At 54.7% G+C, this 23,046-nt stretch overlaps 1 protein-coding gene across 4 annotated transcripts in view; it reads left to right on the top strand.

Annotated features, from left to right (window-relative positions):
• Positions 1-23,046, top strand: part of GALNT2 (polypeptide N-acetylgalactosaminyltransferase 2) — a 194,846-nt gene that overhangs the window by 167,863 nt on the left and 3,937 nt on the right. For all 4 annotated transcript variants that reach the window (XM_040464851.1, XM_040464847.1, XM_040464850.1 and 1 more), the window contains exons 9-15: positions 522-609; positions 1,213-1,316; positions 5,793-5,919; positions 11,057-11,149; positions 11,475-11,558; positions 14,049-14,175; positions 20,425-20,544. In XM_040464851.1, coding sequence (XP_040320785.1) covers positions 522-609; positions 1,213-1,316; positions 5,793-5,919; positions 11,057-11,149; positions 11,475-11,558; positions 14,049-14,175; positions 20,425-20,544 — 743 coding nt within the window. The remainder of the gene's footprint in view (positions 1-521; positions 610-1,212; positions 1,317-5,792; positions 5,920-11,056; positions 11,150-11,474; positions 11,559-14,048; positions 14,176-20,424; positions 20,545-23,046) is intronic.

Raw genomic sequence — 23,046 nt, 5'->3', positions numbered from 1 at the left:
GATCCCAGGTTGCAGGCCCAGGGACCCTGTCATCGTGTCCCCTCCCCTGGGTTCTTCTTTTGCCCCAGGACAGTGTTGGAGGCCTGGTGGCAGATTTGACTTTGTCCCTCTTTTTTCTCTCACCTCCCTACAGCCCTCGGGTGTGCAGGGTGTCTCCACATGGACCCCCCTTCTCTCCCTGGGTCCGTTACCCTGAGGCATTTTCATCCTAGGAAAGCCTGACCCGCATTTTCTGTTCAGAGGGAGCCTCTCCAGCATGCGCCTTCCCTGCCGGTCTCCTGCCCAGGTCCCCCGGGCGCCCTCTCCCTCCCGCTGCGGCTTTCATGGTCACGCTCTTTTCTTGTTTTTTGTTTTTTTTTGTTTTTTTTTTTTGTTTTTTTTTTTTTTTGCTGTGTGTGGTTTCAGTGAGTCCAGTCCAAACATCAAATACAAGTACGTCTAAGCCGTGAGGGACGGAGGTGCAGGAGCACAGTTCGTACTTATCGGCGCCTTGTGTTTTGTGTCTTCTCTGTGGCCGGCAGGTTTTGACTGGAACTTGGTATTCAAATGGGATTACATGACGCCCGAGCAGAGAAGATCCCGCCAGGGGAACCCGGTCGCCCCCATAAAGTAAGTGCCGGGCATCCTTTGGGGTGCCCCTCACAGGTGAGACCCCAGGCCCCGTGTTTTCTAGACACTCAGTTAAGCTCTTCCTCTTCCTGCCGGCACTTGACATTGAGTTCTCAGGGCATCTACTGGGAAGGAAGTAGGGGCTCAGTTAACTGCCTCTCAGGCTGACCAGGAGACACAGAGGTGATGGGTCGCATCTAACGTGAGGAACCAGCTCCAGGATAAGGGCAGCTGATATTATTGGGTCGCTTGCAGAATCTCCTGAGAGCTTATACGTATCGTTCTTTGTAATCTTCTAAGGAAACGGAGGCTCGGAAAGGCCACCTGTCAGTGAGTGCCCCTGGCTTCAGTGGTCACTCTCTCGTAGGGGACCGGGTCCGGCCCCTTGCGCTGTGGGAGCGTCTGAGCAGGGCAGGTGGGAAGCATTTGAAGTCAGCAGTGGAAAAACCGCGACAGCATCCTGAGCCCCGACTGGGGAACGGTGGCTGTGGCTTCGTTTTTAAGCTCACCTTATAGACCTGACCTTGGTGGTAGAATGCAGGAGCGCTGTCCTTGACCTTTGATCTCTCCCTCTCTTCCCTTCCACCCTCTCTGCCTTTTCAGAACCCCTATGATTGCTGGAGGGCTGTTCGTGATGGACAAGCTCTATTTTGAAGAACTGGGGAAGTACGACATGATGATGGACGTGTGGGGAGGAGAGAACCTGGGTACGTGTGAGCCTGCGTCTTGGCTCTCCAAGCCTGGTGAAGCCGTGGCCTTCCGCCCAGCAAGGGCGCCTGACTGAAAATCGGAAGCTTGGAAGAGGCTGTTAGGCAAGAGTTTGTGGTATACAGGTGGCCAGTTGGCAACCAGCTATAAAGACGTTAGTCACCATTCATCAGACCCCGTCCGTCCCCGAATAAGTATCGATAACCTACCTTTCTCTCTTCAGGGTGTCTTGGGTTGGGCGTTAAAATCCACCGCCCTAAGTTAGAATGAGGGATGCTAGAAGACAGACACTGTCTTTGAAGGAAAATGCAAACTTTTCAATGTTGTGTGGACCCAAGGGTTTGGAAAGTGAGCTTAACAAACACGGGGAAGCACTTCAGGCTGTAGGATTTGCTTTCAGCCGTGTAGAGTGGAAAGTGAGTCCGGGCCAGCCTCGTGGGGTTGACCGTAGTCCCGGAAATCAGACGGCGTGAAGAGGCCTTGGCATTTAATCCCTCCTTGACTACTTTGTGAACGGTTCTCATTTAGTTTGATTTTTTTGTTTGTTTGTTTTTACTAACCCGTGCTAATCGTTGTTCCTCAGGTTTAGGGACAGTGAAATTTTATTTTATTTTTTAACGTTTATTTTGGAGAGACAGAGAGGACAGGGTTTGAGCAGGGGAGGGGCAGAGAGGGAGGGAGACACAGAATCTGAGGCAGGCTCCGGGCTCTGAGCTGTCAGCACAGAGCCCGACGCGGGGCTCGAACTCACAAACCGCGAGATCATGACCTGAGCCGAAGTCGGACGCTGAACCGACTGAGCCACCCAGGCGCCCAATTCTATACAATGAAATTTTATAGACTTTGGTCTGGGTTAGTACCTGCACCATACTTACTGCATTGAGATGAAAAGATTTCTTGTTTTGTTTGATTTTTGCTTGGTTGGTTTTGTTTTTTGTCGTTGTCGTCGTCATTTTTTGCTGGGGGTCCTGAACTGATTCTCCTCAGCTATTGACGCTGTTCGGTACCATCCGCCCTTGGGTGGGCAAACCCTGGGAGAAAGCAGGGCAGGGACAAAGGAGGGGACAAATGATGTCACCGTCAGTTTTAGGAGTTTTTACCCGTAACAGAAACTTTGACATTTTTTGTTAGTTAAGAAGAAAAAAAGCTCGCCGCGCCTGTTTTATTTCTCTGACTTTATGATGTTAAAGTTAGTGATAGCGTCTCCTCTGTGGAGATTTGTCTGCCTCGGTTTGATGTTGAAAGCTTCTTTGGGCTCAGTAACAACACTGGGACAAAGGACCATGAGTCAAACTCCTTTTGGTTGTTTTTTTAATGACACGGTGACAGGTAGGGAGGACTTGTATGAAAGTCGTTTGAGCACGAAAGGCTTCAGAAGAATGATTAACCTTCTGAAGAGAATTCCGTGTCACCCTCAGTCCCCAGACATCTCCTGATGGCTTCGTGGAAATCTGGCCAGCCGGGACCACCCAGTAGGACAGGGCATCACTTGGGTGACCGTGGTTTTCAAAAGGTGTGCTGTCAGCTGAAAGCATGGATTAGGCCGATGATGTGGCAGCCAGCCTTTGTGTCACAGAAGAGTGTCGATATAAATACCAAAGGGGACATTTCACCGGAGACCTGAGGGAGGGGAGGCCGTTTTCTTAAATGCCCTGGAGTTTTTGTTGGTTTGGTTTTTGTATTTATGTAGCTGTGCCATGTGTGAGGTCCCGCGGAAGGGCTTGAGGGGCCTCGGTGGGGGTGGGGCCGGACAGGGAGGAAGGGGCTGGAACAGTCCCTGCGTGGGTGCCGTCTGGCATCGTCCCTTCCCTTGCCCGGCTCCGTAAAGCCGCTCTCGAGGAGTCTCCCACTGGCTCTGGAGGGTGAACAGGCGTAGGGCTTCAGCAAGAGAAGTCCCCAATCTGAGTCTGTTTGACACCTCTCTGACTTCTTTTCTGAGCGCCGGGTGGGTGTGGACGTGTGTCGGGAGAGGTGGGGTGCTCCGAGTAACACCCAAGGCCACCTCGAAGTGCACCCCCCCCCCAAACCACTGCACCTTCCGCTTTTCCTAGCTGGCAACGTAAGTCTAACGTAAGCAATGAAAAAGAAAGACGGAGAACCTGGTCCCCGGCCCCCGTGAGACTTAGGCGTTAGGCTCCTTGGACACGTGGTTTGTCCTCTGTGCCGTGTCCCCACAGCATTAGCCAGATGCTGACTGCTTCCGGTGCATCATCTCATTTTGTGCTTGCTTTCTTTTTTTTTTTGGTTGAGGTGTAGTTAGGCACGGCGCCACGGTTTCATTCGTTTCGGGTGCGCAACCTAGAGATTTTCGCCAGCGCTGTGCGTCTCGTTTCATGCTTTCTTGAAGGACCAAGGTCCTGCCCGAGACCTCACGGCTGGTTGTTAGCAGAGCCGAGAAGCAAACAAGTGGCCTGATCCAAAAGCCACCAAGTTATCCTGCGTAATCGTTCCCAAGTTGTAGCGTCCCCAAGTTCAAGTGCAATCAGAGTTGAACGTAATCGTACTTCTGCGTGGCCTTCCAAATCTCCCGCCAGGTCTCTGAATGGATCCCTTCCTGGTTTAACACACGCCCTCCACGGAAGCCACGGGGCCTTCCTAGCCCCCAGATGGAATGTTCCAGTTAGGCAAGCGTATATTTAAATTTTTATTCTCCTGAAACGCAGAGAACTTATTCAAAGCTTTGTTGGGCACAGAGAAAGTCAGAAACCCGTCACGGCAGAGACTTGGGTTGGTCATGACCCTACATTTTTCAAGGCTGCGAGGGAATTGGTTATGAGAGGCCCATGGCAGCTGCATGGATCACTCCTCTCTAGCCAGCGAGGGGTTTCCTACTTGAGTTTGCTAGATCCAGTCCTAGGAACTCCCGTCGTGCCCGAGGGGGTGTTACGTGCCTTCAGCGGTGCGGTCTGGGCGCCTGCTGCCACAGACAGGGCTGTGCCTGGAGGATTTATCCAGCAGCTCGCTTGTGGTGTGCCCTAATCCCACCTCCTTTCTGACCGTCACTTTTATACTTCCAACAGTGACTGCTAATTCTGTGCATTCTATCTCGCTTCCTCACCGTGTTCTTACGGGTGTGAAATGATGTCGAGGAAGTGCCCTTTTTATACAAACCATGAAGACTGTTGCGGTCACTGAGATGGTTGGTGAGGAGGACAGGTGCCTGGTCAGAGGGCGCCAGGCTGTTCCAGAAGCCAGCCACGCGCCAAGCTTTTCCCCGGTACCGACGCTCAGGGCAGTGTGTATGTTGAAGTTGGCCTGAGCATCTCATTACTCCTGCAGGTAGATTCTGTGTCAAAGCAGGTGAACCATTGGTTACTGACCAGTGAAGTCCATGGCCAGCTCTTGAGGGTTCTGTGTTACTCGGGCATCTTTGGTCATTATCACAGTCCAAAGGCACCTGTGAACTTTCCAGGTGACTTGCAGCCTGCTGATAATGCACAGTTCTGGATAAGCGTAAATTTTGGAATTTAAGGGGAGGGTCGTTTTCTCCTGAAGAGAGAAAGTCCAGCTGCTTACTCGTGGTCAGTGCCCTGAAAATAAGTTGTCGAGGAAGTTGGCCTATACGGTGGCCGGTTACATCTGACATCGAAGCTCCATTGTGGGTGTTTCATGCTTTTTAATTCATGGATGTTTATACCCCTTCCTGGTGCCTTTTCTAAGGGTGTCGATACAAAGCAAGTGCGAACGTAATAGCCCCTGATCACGAACCCGCTGGTGAAGAATTCAGGGCAAGCATTTCATCAGTTAATACCTGTGATGCCGCACGGATACGCGAGGTCTTGTGCCTGGAGTCCCTCCATGTTCAAAATAGACCAGAGAATCGCACTTGTCTGCAGGTGTCTCGTCTGAATCTGAAAAACGTTTCTGCATGCTCTTTTGTTGGTTTTTTTTTTTTTTTTTTAATTTGGAACCGAATTCTTGAATGTAAACATGGGATTTGGTAACACAGATCTAGCTGACTCCATAATTTGGATCTGTGCTCAAATCTAAGCTAGTAAATGTCCCAGGGTAGAGAGTTTGTTTGACATTCTTCTTTTTGTCTACACCACCTCCCATTTCTGTAAAAAAACACCGCTGTGGAGACACCCTCTTGGTGAACCGCAGTACGAACTTTCCTTCCGTCTTTTTTTTTTCTCTTCAACTTTATTGAGGTGCCGTTGACGATTTAACGTTGTGTATATTTAAGGCACGCAACTTGTATTCGCTACAGTCAGGCTGATCTGCCTGCACATACTTTCTTGATTGTGCTATGGAGCCAGGAGATACTGGGTATGTCCAATGTCCCCACTGTAGAATGTTCAGGACCAGGTTCTGGAAGGAGGCAGGCTCCCTGTTCACATCTCCTTCAGGAGACGAGGGCACGAGAGCCCTTTGATGGGATACTGGTGGGTGGATGTCTGTGCCCTATCTGGGGTGGCTGCTGCTCAGAACAGTCCAGGGCTCCGTCAGTCACCCTGTCTCATTCATCGCCTCAGAGATCTCGTTCCGCGTGTGGCAGTGCGGCGGCAGCCTGGAGATCGTCCCCTGCAGCCGCGTGGGACACGTGTTCCGGAAGCAGCACCCCTACACCTTCCCGGGTGGCAGCGGCACCGTCTTCGCCCGGTGAGTGGCTATGAGGGGCTGAGCAGGGACAGGAACACCGGTGGCCACCACCACCCAGACGGGACTTAACCTCGGGCTGTATGGAAGCAGGTGTCCTTCCCTGGGGTGCCACTCAGCAAGGACGGGGACCGACTGTGCCCACAGCAGCACGGGTGCCACTCACTCTGCTGAGTGACAAGTGGCATGGTGTTTAATCCCGTTTCTAGGACGGTGTCAGAAGGACACAGCTATGGTGACAGGGAGCAGACAGGGGTGGGGCGGAGGCGTGAGTACAGAGGGGCAGCCTGAGGGGTGTCTGGGGTGACCGTGCCTTCCTGCATCCTGATGTGGTAGTAATGACACCAGTCCGTACACGTGTGAAAGCTCAGACAACTGGACACCCCCCCCCCCCCCCCCCGCCGGCAGAATGTGTGAGAAAACGTTATTGTCAACAAGAGGAACTTGATATGTTACCACTCAGGGCACCGTATGTGAACAACACGAAAGTCAGGCCGTACTAAATTCACACCAAAAAGACGCGGTGTACGGAAATGATTTATGGTAGATAACAGAAATATCTTCGCAAACGTGAAGATACCAAATCCAGAGTTTTCTGAAGAAGACAGGCCAATTACCCATCGTGGGCCTACGGGTGTCTTCTGGGGAATTCTTCCAGATGCTAAAGATAAAACGGCACGCAGGCCCGTGGCCAGCCTGGCCCCAGGGAGCTGGGAGCGGTCAGCCCCACATCTGAATAGCTAAGTAAGACAGCAGCCACTGATAAATGCTGCAAAAAGGATCAGAGAAGGATCACCGGTGGTCACATGGTTGAGCAGGAGCAGACTGGACACGGAGGGACCCTCTGCGCCCTCGTTTCAGACCCAGAGGTGGGAGGGAGGGGCTCTGGGCTCCTGGGGGACGGCGCTCCCTGCAGGACGAGCAGGTCCTTGGCGCTGAGATCGGTGTCTGCCACCAGGTGGGCCCGGAGCCTAGGGAATAAGGGGACAGTAGACAGGGTGGGAGAGCTCGACCAGCCCCAGCCAAGCACCCTGTAGGTGGGGGAAAACTCGGGATGATGTTTGGATGCCGGTGGGGGGGAGTTAACCGTAGGCACCTGACTTTTGAGCAGGTATCTGACTTCTCTGTTTTAAGCTTTAGCGAGGTGTTCATGGCCTCTGGGCAGAGAGTGGCGAGGAGATGACATCAGGAGGAACCGATGGCAGGGGCGAGGGCCCAGGCAGAGAGAAGGTGGCGGGGACGGGGCTGTGGCTGTGACAGCGGAGCGCCGACAGGCAGCGATTACGGTGGCCTGGCTGTGGCCGGAGACCGGCAGCCAGGAATTATGAGCGAGCCCCAGGCCTGCGGTCAGCTTTGCCAACCCGGTGCCCCCACCGAACCCGGAGAGCTGGAGAGAGAGCAGAAGTGAGCCCGGGAGAACAAACAGCCTCTCTCTGGTCCACTGTTTTACAGCTTAGATTCCAAGTGCAGGTTGCACACCACACACGTTATTATTACCCGGAAGTGAAAATTATTTCAGCAGAAGTGAAAATGTCAGCACGGAGGGTCTGAGTTCTGGGAGCCTCCAGCGAGGCCAAGTATCAAATAAAACTTCCGGCCAAACTACCCTCTTTGAACAGTACGTCCTTTCCCGAATGCCGTCTGACGTCATTTCTGCTCTTTACCAGAAACAGAAGTATTTCTTCTACAGCGAGCTCCACAAAATAAACAGTGAGGGGTTTGTTCTTTCCCAGGGACAACATGAGATTCCTCCCAAAAGCCTCTCGTGTGGACATATTAAAGCCCTTGGTCGCTACCAGCGCAAGGTATCTGTTAACATACATATACACAGAACATTGCTTTATGCAGTGTCGTTTTTAAGCTGTTTAGAAGGGAAATTTCTTTGCCGTAACTTATGGCCCCTGAGAAGTCTGCGCACCAGAGGCCCGGACAAAAGACTGATCCAGGCCCCCAGAGATCTGCTGGCCTTCGGCGCATCTCCGCGGCCCTCTGCCTCAGCTGACTCATCTAAAAGATAAGGGGGCCGAATTAGATGGTTTCTGAGGTCCCTTTCCAGTTCCGCGTTCTCTCTGGTTTCCTCTGATATGCGGCATCAAGTGTGTAAGTATTTCACCATTAACAATTGGGACTTCACGACAAGAGCTAACACGTATGTGGCGATTGGTGTGCGTCGGGCTGTTTCTCAGTACTTTACCAACATTAGCTTACGTCATTCTCCTAAAACCTTATGAACGAAGTACTCTGATTGGTCCCCGCTTCAGGGATAAGGGAAGCTGAGGCGGCGGAAGCGTCATCCCTCCGGCCAAGTTCACACAACCGGAAAGCACTTGGGCCAGGTTGCCACTCGGGGAGCCGGGCTCCGGACTCCACGGCATTACCACATACCCATCTTTTTATCTAGATGCTAAAAGAGGCGATAGAACAACACGCAGAGGATGATCTCATTTATGTAGGTTAGTATGTCAGCGAGTGAGTGAGTGAGGAATGAATGAATGAATGAGTGAGTGAATGAATGGAGCAAGTAGCCCCAGTGGGATCCTGCCTTGTTTTACCCCTCCCGTGTGCACATGTGGGCACTGGCACTTTAGAAAGGGTAAGGCTGTGACCCACCTGCAAATCCTTGCTTCGTGTCTCTGGTTGTGGCAGCCACATCCCTCAAGACCAGTTGAGAGTGGGCCAGTTGGGCGACGTCGCGACGTGTCCAGTTTGCTTCCTGCAGGCCCCTCAAGAGACTGTAGGGTGTTGTGTGCGTGCTGGAGTGTGTGTGAATTAGAATTTACCCGGAGGCCAGAGATGGCCCCAGTCAGAAGAGCAGCCTGGCGGTGGGGCACATCCCTTAGAGAGGGGTATTGGGTTTTAGGTTTCGAGTTAATGGCGAGACTTCACCAATGCGATTGAAATGAAATACAGGAAACCCAGCGGTGTAAACTTACTTTCTTACCGGACTGTTTTCTGTTACTCCCACCGTGCAGTAGAACTGGCCCATGTGACTCACACCTTCTTTTGCTGCCTGCTTTCTGAGAGAGCTACCCTGTCTGCCCTGAGCGTAGGGGTGGGCAGAGAGGAAGCAAAGGCAAGGAAAACCCGGATAAATCAAAGTGGACCCTTCTGGGTGCCGCTGTATCCATAGCACCAAGAAGACTGGCGTATAGTAGGTACTGAATAAATATTTGAATGAATGAATGGAAACTGGGGCGGAGTAAGCACGTGAAGCTTATTGGTTGAGTCTTACCTCTGGATCTTTCTCTATTCAGCAGACGGAAGGATGTTGCTTTGCGTTTAGGGATTGCGAAATGGGTTAATGACTTAGGTGATTCAAAACCACGGTGTGATTGGAATTCAGAAAACCTTGGAAGCGTTCGGGGCTGAAAGGGACCTAGGAGATGCTTGAATCTAACCGTTTCATCCAACTGATGAGCAATCCCGGTCCCAGAGGACTGACGTCACACGGCCTGTTGGAGATTGACTGGGTGTTAAGTTGAGGCATGGGCCACTTAGTAAGACTCCGAATCCCAGTAAGCATATTTAATGGCTCTTCTGAGAAATAATACTTACGATCCCGCATCCCGGGCACTTCAGATCTTTCAATGCTCGTTGTTGAACGTCTTTCTTACGGAGCGAAAATAAACAATATCGCCAATTTCATTAACAAAGATGCTAGTCTTCTAATGTGGTAGGTCCATCTCTCCAGCACCCTCCCCTCCCCCTCCCTTCCCTGCACGCACATATCTATCGCGCGCTGTTCCCTAGCCTGTTTTCTCTCCGCCCAACAGCCAGTCAAGGGCGTCATTCCACGGCAGCATGTAAGAAGCGCACCAGTATTTTCAGTGGCCGCAGAGAAGTCCATTTATTTGATCACTTCCCTGTCGATGGTCGTATGGCTTCTAATTTTTTTCGCCATTATAAACAATGCTGAAGTGAGCGTATTTTCACATGTGTGTTTTCCTTCCTAGTCGATAAATTTCCACGAGGTAGGTTGTAGAAGCGGGAACTTGCCAGGTCAGAGGACAGCCATGTTATTTTGTATTGCCTGTCTAGTAGATGGCATTTGGAACAGTTCGTCTTCTATCTCAGGAAGAGAAAAAGGGGCTCTGCATCACTTTAGGTGAAAGATATATGCCCCGCATAGAAATGATTTTCATAATTGTAGCTCACATCATTTGAAAGCCTCCCTACTTAAAAAGAGACCTTTTTGGTAGAGAAAAGGAATTCTTTTCGAAGGTGAACGCTGCCTCCCTAGTAATTTATTATGGAAGAACATAATGTGTTCTGTACGGATTCTTAAGGAGGGGTGAGTCTACTTTGGTACTGAGTCTAGGACTTGGGAGCAGAGAGGCTCCCTGTATGAATGCTGCTCTATACATGCTTTGCAAAGAATGCCGGCAGGGTCAGATGTGCACGTCCGTGCGCGTGAATCCTTTAACGCAGGCCGTGTGTGCAAAAGTAGCTTGTTCCAGCGGCCTTATTGATCATGCGTCATGGTTTTGAGACCGAAGCATGTGGTTTTCCTGCCTTCTAGAAAAGCACGGGGTAGCTGATTAGAGCCCCACGTGTGGGGCGTAAAGCTGCTGTCCCCTTCACGTGACGACTCCTTGTCCAAACAGGACACTCTGTCAGCTCAGGTCTGCAGGCAAAAAAAAAAGTCTTTTTTAATAGGAATTCTTATCTATTTTTAACTTTTGCCCACGGCCGTCTGGTAGGGTGAGAGCCGTGATGAGAAGGGCCGTGGAGGCCGAGGGGTTCTCGGCTGTCCTCCCTGGTGCTTCCTTCCACGCACACATTCGCACGGGTTGTTGCCGTGACGCTTTGTCCTTCCCGATGGTACAGCCCCAGTCTCTTCTTCCCAGTCCCTGCCTGTGCTGCATTTCTGACTCCGACTTTTGCTCTTTGACAATCCGTTTTCGCGCAACCCGAGAAAGCGAGCTCTGTTTGTTCAGTAAGCACCCGCTGAATGCCAGCTACCCGCAGACACGGGCCTGGGTGCTGAGCGGGGACAGCCCGCTCTCTACGCCGCTGCCCAAGCTGCCGGCCGGCGTCGGAGGACCTTCCTGAGTGGCACTCCGAGCGGACGAGTGCACACAGCGTGACGCTGATGGAAAGGAAGCAGATCACAGCTCAAGGAGATTTGTTTGGTTTCTAGTAACACCCGCCGGGCAGCAGAGGTCTGGATGGACGAATACAAAAACTTCTATTACGCAGCAGTGCCTTCTGCCAGAAACGTCCCTTATGGAAAGTAAGTGTAACTTGCGCCCTCTCGTGCTGCTTTGCTCGGGATCCTTGGGGGTGGGGGGAGCCCCGCGGTCAGCCCGCACCCCAAGAACCACACCGCCTCCAGAGTCGGGAACAGGCGTCCGGGGGTCGAAGCAGGGGCCTCTGCTCGGGACCGGGCGAGGGCCTCGGGCAGACGGGGTGCGGGAGGTGCCCAGGGTCATGGGGACAGGAGTGTGCGGGGTCCAAGGTCCACTGCCGCCTCAGTGCCGTTCTCAGGAGCAGATTTGATGGAGGGAGCCGGTCAGTTCTTCAGATTGGTAAAGGAATCTTGTTTCTCTCTTCTCCAGTATTCAGAGCCGACTGGAGCTTAGGAAGAAGCTTAGCTGCAAGCCTTTCAAATGGTACCTCGAAAACGTCTACCCAGAGTTAAGGTAAGCCCCCCGGGGGGACCTGCGGTGGGGGGGGGGTCTCACTTCGCCGGGGCTTAGGAGCAGCAAGTATCGGAGAGGCGGCGAGGCCTCGGAAGGTGAGGAAGTGAAGATTGCACCTCGGACAGGAGGCCAGGAGCTGGACCCCCTCCCCCCACCCCCCAGTGAGAGCTGCGTGTCCTTCCCCCGCAGCTGTCACCAAGCAGCCCTGAGAATGTGCTCCCTGAATGGCGGCCTCCTGCCTCATTCCCTTGCCCTTCTCCGGAGAGGTGGAGACAGTCCCAGGTGTCCCCTCATCTAACTCCTTCCCCGTTGGCAAGGGGGGCAGGGGCTAAGCGGCCGAGGACTGTGCTCTAACCGGCCGTGTAAGCGGCCCGAGGAGCAGCGGGGGGCCCCCCCCCCCCCCCCCCAGGTGTGGGCGCTGTGCCCACCCTGCCCGGCAGCCTCCATCCGACCTCCCGGTTCTGGCTCCCCGGGCCTCCCCGTCCTCGCGTGTCTCGCCCCAGTTGGGGAGAGTCGGGAGCTGAGACCCAGCACCGACCCGGGCGCAGATCCAAGAATACCTCCGCTCTGCCGCTTGCCATTTGGCCCCTGCTGCCCGGGCACCACCGCCCCCTCCTGTGCAACCGCCGATGGTGGCACCCAGCAGGGGCGCGGGGACCGGGACCCCGCCCACGGCGCCTCCCTCCTCCAGGCTGGTCTCTACCCCACGTAAAATGGGAGTCATGACGCCGGCGCCCTGCTTCCCTCCAGGAGAGCTCATCAGAAGCACTCTTCCGCGCCTTCTGTCCACACCCGGCGTCTCGTTGTAAATTAACGTGAGCCCCGCGTCCCGAGGGAGCACTGATACCCTCATCGGCGGGCGCGCGGGCCTCCGGACTTCGGGATCCATATCCGCTTCATCTTCGTAAAGGGGCTGCCAGACAGCTCTTGGCTTTAATGCGGCACATCCCTTCTTCTGAATATGCCCAGAGCGTTTCACCGCGAGTCCCGTGTCTCCCAGCCCGGGGACCGGGAACGCGACAGCCCCCACCGTGATCTTTTGCACTAACGGCTCCTCCAGAGCCCTTCTCACAGAGACGCGTTGGAGGGTTAGATGATGCAGCTGGGCCTCATCGCAGCTACTCGCGCACATCGCCCCCTGGAACCTTTGCCTCGGCTTTTAAAGCAACGTACGACTCCTGCCCCCCTCCCCCCGCCCACCCCCAGCCGGAAGAGCGGGCAGAGCGGGACGGTGTCCTCCCTCCGGCCCCCTCTGTGAAGGATGGCTTTTGCTGGGGATTGGGAACGGTGTCGGTCACCAGCGGGAGCCCCCCGGTCATCGTCTCTCTCTCTCTCAGCTCATGCGGGGCCTCCCAGCAGCAGATCGTAGCCCCCCCAATGGCACCCACCTCGTATTTGCTGGCCTGGGTCTTAGTGGGTAATGATGCCAGGCAAGAGCGACATCAAATGCGATTTCACCCCGAGGTGACACTGGACCGTGTCCGAAGCATCGCGCACCGTGCCGGCAGGTGACCCCGCTGCCCCGACCCCGCCCTGCACCAGGCAAGGGAGACACCAACTTCGTACTTGTGTTGTGGCCATGGTAATCACTGCCACTTACCGAGTGCTTCCCAAGAGCCCGGCTTACGAGGCAGTATTTTTACATGATAACTTGCAGGTGGCCTGTTCCTCGGGTGCCGTGCGGAAGAGGGGGGTGAGGTGTGGAGAGAGCGGGAGGTCTGAGAGACGACGCAGCTGGTGCAGGGCCCAGGCCAGGTGCAGATGCGGGTCGAATCCCAAGGTGTGTCATTCCCCCCACCCCCCCGCCATGCCCTGGGTCTGTTTGTGGCAAGGCCACCCGACAAAGCCACTCAGGTTCTCCCCTCTGCCGGGCAAAGGTCAGATCCTAAGTTTTCTGGGAAGTTCAAGCGGCACACGACCACACTCACTGCTTTTCTTTTACTGTTTTTTTTTTTAATACGTATCTTTTTTTTTTTTAATTTTTTTTCATGTTTATTTTTGAGAGCACGAGGCGGGGGAGGGGCAGAGAGAGGGGGACAGAGGCTCCGAAGCAGGCTCTGGGCCCACAGCAACGAGCCCAGGGTGGGGCTCTAACTCACGAACTTGTGAGACCGTCAGCTGAGCCGAAGTCCGACACTCAACCCTACGGAGCCACCCAGGCGCCCCTCATTCACTGCTTTCCTAAAGAACTTCCAACGGACCAACACCGAAGAATACAGGAGCTTTTCCTTTCCAGAAACGTTTCCCTGACGTGGAATACAAAGACTCGTCCTCCAACGTGATCTTCAGTCGGGCTTAGAAATCCAGGACGTGGGCGAAACGCTGCCTCGCTGAGACCGCCCGCCAGTGGGGGAGGGGCACGGGGTCTAGTGGAGGCCTTCCTCACGTGGTTCCTGCTGCCTGAGATAAAGTCACCAAGCCGAGGAAGTGGATGGCGGGAGCTGGGGGCTCCCGCGGAATTAAGCAGACGATTCTCCCGTTGCTTTCCAGGGTTCCCGACCACCAGGATATAGCTTTTGGGGCCTTGCAGCAAGGAACCAACTGCCTGGACACTTTGGGACATTTTGCTGATGGTGTCGTCGGAGTTTACGAGTGCCACAATGCAGGGGGGAACCAGGTATGTGCGTGGGGTGGACTTTAGCTCCCGGAGACCCGGAGACAACGGGGAAGGGGCCCTGACGTTACAAGTCCTAGCTGCTGCCTTTCTCCTGTGACCCCAGTTGTCCGTGAGGTAGCTCCTGCCTGCCACCTGCTAGCAGACGGCCACCAGATCGGGTGGGGTGTCCCGGATCAGAGGCGTGGAGCCTGTCAGCAGCCTTGGGCCAGTCTTAATCTCCTCCTCCTCCTCTTCCTCGTCTTCCTGCTGCCTCCGTCCTCCCTGTGATGTGTGCTCATCCCCAGAGCACCTGTTCTGTGTCCCCATCTGTGTCCAGTCTCCGAATGTGCTTGTCAACACCTACCTATGCCCCAGTTAAATGGGTACTTAACCACAGTCCCTGTGGCGGCCGCCAGAGTCATTGCTGGTCCCCCTGCCTGTTAGACAGCAACGGCTTAGATAGAAAAATTAATAATTACTAGCTTCGGTCTGACACACATACACACACACACACACACACACACACACACACACACACACAACTTTTCCAGGAAGCGTAAAACCCCACCACCTTCTATCCTCACTGAAAATGAGACCAAGAAGGCTTGATGGGCCTAACCGTGGCCTACGTGTTCCAGAAGACAACAGTCTAGAAAGCCATTTTGTAATGAGATAATAATAGGTATTTGGGAAACCATGGGCTTTTTACGCAAAAAAGGTTGGGCAATGCTAAGTACTCTTACCTCCTTGAAAATATGCCAAGCTCTCAGAGGGCCTGCAGTTTAAATGGGGTGAGGCGGGGTCGGGAGGCAGTTTAACTCGGTGTATACAGGTTTATTGATCCCAGAGCCTTCTTTAAAAAGGATTATTTTTTTTTTTAATATATGAAATTTATTGTCAAATTGGTTTCCATACAACACCCAGTGCTCATCCCAAAAGGTGCCCTCCTCAATACCCATCACCCACCCTCCCCTCCCTCCCACCCCCCTAAAAAGGATTATTTTTAAAAGAGGGCCCCTCCTCCCATGTACAGCTGGTGGCTCCAGACCCCACCCCCAGGGAGTATCTAGGCAGACTGCGATCCCTGAATGCTCCCTTCACTTGGTGATGGCATCTTAGCAGATGCTTGGAATGGTCCGGACACCCTAAATCAGACAAGAGGCAGGGAGCCAGCTTCAGGCGGCAGCCAGGGCCGGCCCAGCACCTGCGTGCCGCCCCCACCGCCCCCCGCCTGGGCTCCCAGGGTCTCCCCTCTGTCCCCAGAGCCTCTGTCCTATGGACAGGCAGTGAGCTTTGCGTGAGCGCCCAGCCAGCCTCTGGGTGCAGCTGGATTTACCGATTTCAAGTATTTCAGCCTGTGATATGTGGGTCCCCGTTTGTACTCTTTCCCGGGCCCCCCAAATGTGAGGGGTCAGCTGGAAGGAAGACCCGTAAAGAGGGAAGGAAGGAGAGGAGGAGGGAGGACACAAGTCGGGCAGTTTGTTGGTTGGGGACAGGAGGTGGGGGGGGGGGGGGGGGGGGGGCACGTTTCCTGCCTTTCAGTCCGAGGCAGTGAAATTAAATGTGATCCCACCTCTTGCTGGGGACCGCATGGCCTCTGTGACATACTCAGCCTCACACAACAGGGGATGAGACAGGGTCACGTGGCGTTGCTGTCATCCTTGTCCCTGCCCAGGTCTGACTGCGGGAGGCTGTGCAGGGATGGCTCCCTCTACGCTGAGCAGTAGAGGTTCGGGGCTGCGGTGGGAGGCGGGAGGGGTGTGGGCACGGGGACAGGCGGGGGTTTTATCTGCTTCTGTCCAAAGCCATGATGAAACTGCTGGAAGTTTGCCTTCAAGTTATTTACCATCCCTGTTGTTAGACGTTTTATAATTCTGCCTTGGCTTCACCCCCCCCCCCCCCAATTCATTCCTGGGGTTTCCCTCTGTCACATTTGCGATGTTCTGATGATCCAGTGAAAGTTAAAGGGCTCAGTCCTTTATATTTTAGCAGCTCTCCTGGGCAATGAGAAGTCTTACTCTGTAGACCATCTGAAAGTAATTTTTTTAATGTTTCTTTACTTATTTTGAGAGAGAGAGAGAGCATAATCAGGGAAGAGAGAGAATCCCAAGCAGGCTCCGCACCATCAACACAGAGCCCGACAGGGGTCTCGAACTCACGGACAGTGAGATCATGACCTGAGCCGAAATCCAGTCGGGGGCCCAGCCTACTGAGCCAGCCGGGTGCCCCTCTGTAGGGCATTCTAAAAGTAAGTGTGCCGGCCGGCCGCGAAGGATTTCCCGTCACCGCCCACCCTGCCCTCAGCATCTCAGGCGCCAGCTTCTGTCCCGGGCTCTGTGCTTGGCTCTCAACCACTCAGTGGCCCATGTGATCACCCCCACCAGTGACGGCTGGTGGCTGTGGCTCTGGATCCCAGATCCTGCCTGCATGTTGGTATCTCAGCCCACGAACACTCCTCTGGCTTGCCCCGGACATTCTCGGTTTACACCTGTTTCTCCCCATGAAATTTTTCTTTGCTCCCCCTCTCAGTGTCCGAGGTGTCCTGGTTATAGTCCCCTGATGTCTAGGCATCAGAGCTCGCTGGTGGCGAGCTGCTTGTCAGGGCACCGTCTTCGGGGGAGGAAGTAGTTGGGGACAGTGGAGGAGGCCACCCAGACACGGCTGCTGCCAGCTGTGCACACAGGCGACAGTGCTGTGGCCCAGCCCCGACCTTGGCCTGTCCCAGAGCCTGCGCAAAGCAGACCCCGGTGCCGTGCCTGGGGCTGTCGTGACAAACACACGTGACGGCCTGTGCGGAGCCAAACAGTTCCCACTCTTTTTTCCCCTTTCCTGTTGTGAGACCGTTGCTGTTCTCGCACAGGGTGACTTCTCCTCCCTTTCAGCAGATAATCTGCGGGGGACCCGCTGTGCCAGGTGCTGCCCCCTCAGGGGTCATAGACGGGAGCACACAGCCCCGCCTCTCCAGGGAGCAGGTTTCCACTCGCTCTGAGCACTCCTCCTGTGGTTTTGTGCTGGAATAGCCCCGAAAGCTTTTAAGAAATACGGACGCCAGGTCCCATGCCCAGAAAGCCTGGGATTTCACTTGGCCTGGGGCCGCAGAGCACTGGGGCTTTCGAAAGCTCCCGAGGCGGGTGATTCTAAAGGAGCAGCTGCACAGTGAAGAGTTTCCTCAAGGGAGAGGCCACAACACTGAGGGACCGGGAGGCAGTATGACGACGTGGTGTACTTTCACCCACACACCTGGGAATACCTTCCTCCGTGGACCAGCCTGAGGCCCAGAGAGAGCCGCCTTCTAGATCAGCGCCGTCCAGCTGTGCTTTGTAAAGTGAGGACGGTGTTCTAGTCCGCCCCGTCCAGTGTGGTTCTCCCTGACCACTTGCAGCTACAGGGCACTCAGAACGTAGCTAATCCGACCGAGGGTCTGAGGCATTTGCTCTGTGTAACTGAACCGAGGCGGGGCGCCTGGGTGGCTCAGTCCCTTAAGTGTCCCACTCCGGCTCAGGTCACGATCTCGTGGTTCGTGGGTTCGAGCCCCGCGTTGGGCTCTATGCTGACAGCCCACAGCCTGGAGCCTGCTTGGGATTCTGTGTCTCCCTCTCTCTCTGCCCTCCCCCCACCTTTCACTCTGTGTGTGTGTGTGTGTGTGTGTGTGTGTGTCTCAAAAATAAAGGATTAAAAAAATTTCTTTTTCCCACCATACTGGGGAGTGTGGTTCTGGAAGGCAGAGCTCACGCCTGCCGCTTGCAGAGAACCCGACTCGTAAACCCGCCATGAGTGAGCCCCATCTGATCTGACGGAAAGTGATGCTTTCTTGAGCAGTGTGCCACATGGGTGAAAACTGAGGGTAGATAACATTCCCTCACTGAAAATAGGGTCCCGTGCTCTGGAAGAGTAAGGTTTGTTATGTGATTTCTGGCTGAGCCCCAGCAGACACACAGGAAATGGGAACATTAATGGCCGGGCTTTTTTAAGAGGAGCGGCTCAAAAAAGCGTTCCTTAAATATTTATGAACTCTATTTGACAAATCCAGATCATTGAAATGCAACACAGAAGAACAAAGTGGCAACTAGCTGTGTTGTTTGCACAGCTGAATTAGTTTTTCTGAAATTCAGCCTAAAGTCGGCTTTAAAATAATTAAGCGCACAGTGGCAAGAAGCTCGTAGAAACATTGAGACATGAGCTTTAACTGGGTATCTGTTTGCAGCCCTTCCAGCGGCTTTTGACACCTGCTTCCCGGAACCATCTAAAATCTTAGCCCGGAGCTAGGGGGGGGGGGTGTCTCGGTGCCATTGTTTCACACAAGCCTCGCTGGACACGTGATGAAAGATCGCATGCACGTCCTCCTTCTCGGGGGCCTTTGTGCCGTGAGTGACGCCCTCAAGTGCCGGTGACGTTGGGCACCTGTTGGCACTTGAGAAGCACCGACCGTTGAGTGACGGCATTGTGGAAGGTTACAGTCGCCCCTCAGAGGCGGCACGTGGCCCTTCCCAGAGGGCGCTCTGCAGAGCTCACTGCCAAGAGCCGCTGGTGGGGACAGGTGGGGACAGGGCTCCGAACTCCCGAGTCTGAGAGTCGCAAAGGAAAGCAGCCCGGGCGGTCTCTTCTATCCTCGGACTTTCAGAGCCTTTAAGAGACTTCTTTCCGAATTTGCGGAGGGAAACATGGCCCAAACTCACCATTTCCCAAATGTACTTGACCTGGAACTAACTTCATAGAATTCCTCATGGAGCACACTTTGAGAAACACTAGTTAAAAGGTGAGGACGTTGAAGCCGAGGGGAGTGAGGGCACTGGCCCGAGTCGGCCTCCCTGTTAGGAGCGAGGCAGCCGGAGAACAGGCTAACGGCTTTTCCAGTCCCTGCAGGGGCTGCCTGTCTGGGGCCCACCATTTGTCCCAGGGTGACCTAGGTATTGAATAGTGAGGCTTCTTTAAAAGGTCATTTATTCCCTGGGTGCCTGGGTGGCTCAATCAGTTAAGCGTCTGACTCTTGACTTTGGCTTGTATCATGGTCTCATGCTTCGTGAGTTTGAGCTGCACATTGGACTCTGCACTGACTGCACAGAGCCTGCTTGAGATATTCATTCTCTCTCTCTCTCTCGATAAATACACTTTAGAAAAATGATAATTTATTCCCTCTCTCATCTCCGTCCCCTTAGAAGAAAAGGAAAATAATTTCTCCAAAGCACTTAATAGCGCCCAAGTATCCGTGGTACATTCATGTGTGTGTTACGTGTTCTCCCCGCTGGAGAGCCAGCCCCACGAGGGCGGGGCCCTGCCTGTCTGTTCAGCGCCCTGGGCCCGGCCCTGCGAGAGCACCTGGGTCGCTGCAGGGCGCAGTGGGGTCATTGCGAGGACGGCTGTATCGTGGCAGCTTTCCCGGGCACGCAGCAGAAATGACGCCGCGGGTGGTCTGTCCCGATAGAATTCTGCGTCGGGAGATGCCTTGCTGCTTCTGGATCCCGAGCGCTCATTTGGGTGTTTACCCCTTCGAAAGGGTCCCGTCCTAGAGCGGAGGTCAGAAGCCACCTTCCTCCTGTCCCACCCGCTGCCCTGCCGGGAGCCTTCTGCCCGTGGCCACACTCCCACTTCTTCCCCATTCTCTGGCTTCCTGCCGTTTGAGACAGTCTTATCGAGTACTCAGAATAACCAGTTGTGCTGTGTGTGTGTGTGTGTGTGTAAATACATAGGCCCAGCCGCAGGGATCTCAGACCTTCCTGAGCATTAAATCACCCACCGCCCAGTAGTGAGGCTACACGCTGTACGTTTTGCCTAAATTGGCCCTGTGTAATTTATAATTTTCACACGTTACAATCCACATCCGTAAAGGCTGTTTCCAGACCACGCCTGCAGGGGGCGCAGAGCCTTCCCAAAAACGACGTGGGTGGAAGAGTTGGCCCTGCACCGTCCGTCTTGTGGGAACCATGCACGAGCCACGGTGTCTCCAGCTCGCATTTAAGGGTAGAAGATGAGCGCGGTGCTCTGATTTGCGTCTGGGGCTGACATAGTTCATACTGCTTATCTTGGTTCCTGGCGTTCTCGGAGCCCTGCTGCCACGACGGTCTGCAAAAACCTTGGTGCTGCGCCGGGAGGCACCCCCGGACACCCCCAGCTGCAGCCCCGCCCTTAGGCGGAAAGTCGCGTGTGGGCCATGCGTTGGCCCCGGGGGGGCTCCGCATCCCGGCTCCGCAGCGTGACCCTTTCCCTTTGGGGGCCCCGTCCCCTCGCGGGCCTGCGCGCGGCCCGCCCCTGACCTGCGGTTTTGCGTTCCAGGAATGGGCCCTGACGAAGGAGAAGTCGGTGAAACACATGGACTTGTGCCTGACGGTGGTGGACCGGACGCCGGGCTCGGTCCTAAGGCTGCAGGGCTGCCGGGAAAACGACAGCAGACAGGTGCGCGTGCCCCTCGGCCTGGCCTCCCGGTGCCCCCTCCGTGGCCTCGGCGGCAGCGCGGACGCCGTGATTGTGCCCCACCGGACTCCAGCTCCCGCGATCTGCCCGCCGTCCCCCTACCCTGCTGGGCAGCCCCCCGTGTGCGGCCGGCTGTCCGCGAATCCCGTGCTGGGCGAACGTGGGATCGTCGTGTCTCTGCAGGGCGCGGGGTGCGAGTGCCGCGAAGGCTCCTCGGTCTCCGCGGGCACCGGCTCGGGATGGCGTGCTTGCTCTCCTCTGCCCCCTGCGGGCCGCTCTGCCATGAGTGCCCCGTCCTGGGTTATGGCTCCCCGTAACTTCTTGACCGATCTGTTTCGTGATGGCATGCTCGGCTCCTCCGAAGGTCTGTGAACGCCTTGCCTTCTCTAGCCTGGGCACGGTGGTAGGGGCAGGTCATTTCCTCCCCTCCGTGCTGTGCAAGGGAAGCAGGGCTGGTGGTCCCCTGTCCAGAAGCTTCTCTGTAGCAGCTGCTCGTTTGTGGGCACCCTGAAAGTATCTGGTGACGTCGGTGAGCACCAAGGAGATACGGACGGTGGTGGCTGTGGAAGTGTAGGTCTGAGTGCTGGACGTGATGACCGCAATCCCGTAACTTTCTGCCTCATCAGACCCCCCTGCATGCGGGGGCACAGGACCTCGGGCCCAGGAGTGGAAGGGTCGGCCGGAAGCGCAGGGCGGGCCGAGCAGGCATGCAGGGGTGACGTGCGTGCGTGCGTGCGTGCGGGCAGAGGGAGCGTGGCCCGGGCTCAGAGCCCGCTGAGGAGTTAGTGAAACACTGAGCCACAAATAAGTGCAAGGAAAGGAAGGGAGGTTCATAACAACATCACCAAAGGGGGGGTGCTTTCATTCTGTTGCATTTTGGGGTGCTGACAAACCCTCAGCCCCAAAGGAAAGACCTGTGCAGACACACCTGTATTTCTTTCTTAAGCCAGTGGTCTGGCATTGCTTATTTCTCATGTTAATCTCATTCTCTCCATGCCACTGGATATTTTAAAGAAAACTTACGTTCTTATTTGTTAAATATCTTTGTTTTTTAAACTTACAAAAATGCTACGTAAGTTCAAGTGGATGAAACCTTATACGCACACTCTCTCAAGTGTATACGTGTGTGTGTGTGTGTGTATATATATATGTATACACACACGTGTATACGTATATATACACACACATATATACATGTATGTACATATATGTGTATGTATTTTTCCAAACAGTTTAGAATGTTTTTGCCTTTGAAGCTGGTTTTCTCTGACATACTCCCAGGGGGTAACATGGAGACATGCCCTTTCTTGACTGGGGTGATGGCTAGTGTCAGAAATAGAAACGTAGCCGCAAAAGGACCTTCCAACATGCCAACGTGTGGAGCGGGCCTGCCTTCATACGGTCCCTTCTTCTCAGGTAGATGGGTGTAGGGAAACGGAGGCACAGAGCCAGGAGCCTGAGTGGGCTTCTAGTTCAACACCGGCTTCACAAAAGGGGAGGCTGAGACCCGCATCTTCTCTCCAGGGTCCCCTGGGAGGACCGAGGCCAAAACCAGGTCCCTTGCTTAGATCCCGTTGTCGGAGAAACGCTTGCCTCTGGCCGCCGCTGGCCTGACCGCTGGGTGTCCCCGCATCCTCTACTCAGCGGAATCCCTGGTTTAGCAGCGGGTGACTCCCCCGCACGGCTGTCTGCCCACAGTCTGCCGTCCTCAAATGTTCATCTGTGTCCCCGGGCCGCCCACAGTCCTGCTGGTTGGGCATCGATGCACCCAGGATTCCATGATGCCCCCCGCTCAGGCTGCAGCCACGCTACCATGGAGTGTCACGGGGCAGGGGCGCCCATGGAGGCACAAAGAAGGGACAAACTGATGATTTTATCTGGTCACCAAACCTCCTAAAAGAACAGAACAAAACAGACGTGTAACCTCTGGAGGAGCCACTTTAGCGGGAGCTGGTCTTATCTCAGGAGTTGACAGGTGATCCTGCTGTAGTCCCAGGTCTTAGGAAGTGTCACTGACCCCCCGAGAGGCTCACACCAGGAGATGGAAAATTCTTGCAGACTCTCCTGGCTTTGTGGCATGTGGAAATGTGGGGGCTGTTTCAGGAGAGCCTCGATGCCCCAGAATTCTGACCCGTGAGCCTGGGCGGAGGGCGCTGCCTTCCAGAGACACAGCTGGGGTTGGGTTATTTTTTTAAAGACCTTCCGTTTAGCTGATGTTCTGACACATGACAGGCAGAGCCCCTCCAGAGAAGGAAATCAGATTCCATTCATTCCGTGTCCTTTGTCAAACCCGATTCTTCGCCACTCAGAGTGACACGGGGATGTGGGCAGGGCGTACACACTTCCCATGACGGTGGAGGAAACCTGCGCGAGGAATGACTGACGGCCAGGGAGCCAGAAAGGAGGAGATGACAGGCAGGTAGCCGTGACCTCCCCCGTGGTCAATCTGATCACGCTGAATTTCACTGTTGGCAAAAACTCCAG

This window comes from Herpailurus yagouaroundi, unplaced genomic scaffold, assembly GCF_014898765.1.
Source record: "Herpailurus yagouaroundi ecotype Mexico unplaced genomic scaffold, PumYag 530, whole genome shotgun sequence".
Taxonomy (NCBI): domain Eukaryota; kingdom Metazoa; phylum Chordata; class Mammalia; order Carnivora; family Felidae; genus Herpailurus; species Herpailurus yagouaroundi.
This window is presented reverse-complemented; position numbering and strand designations above follow the sequence as displayed.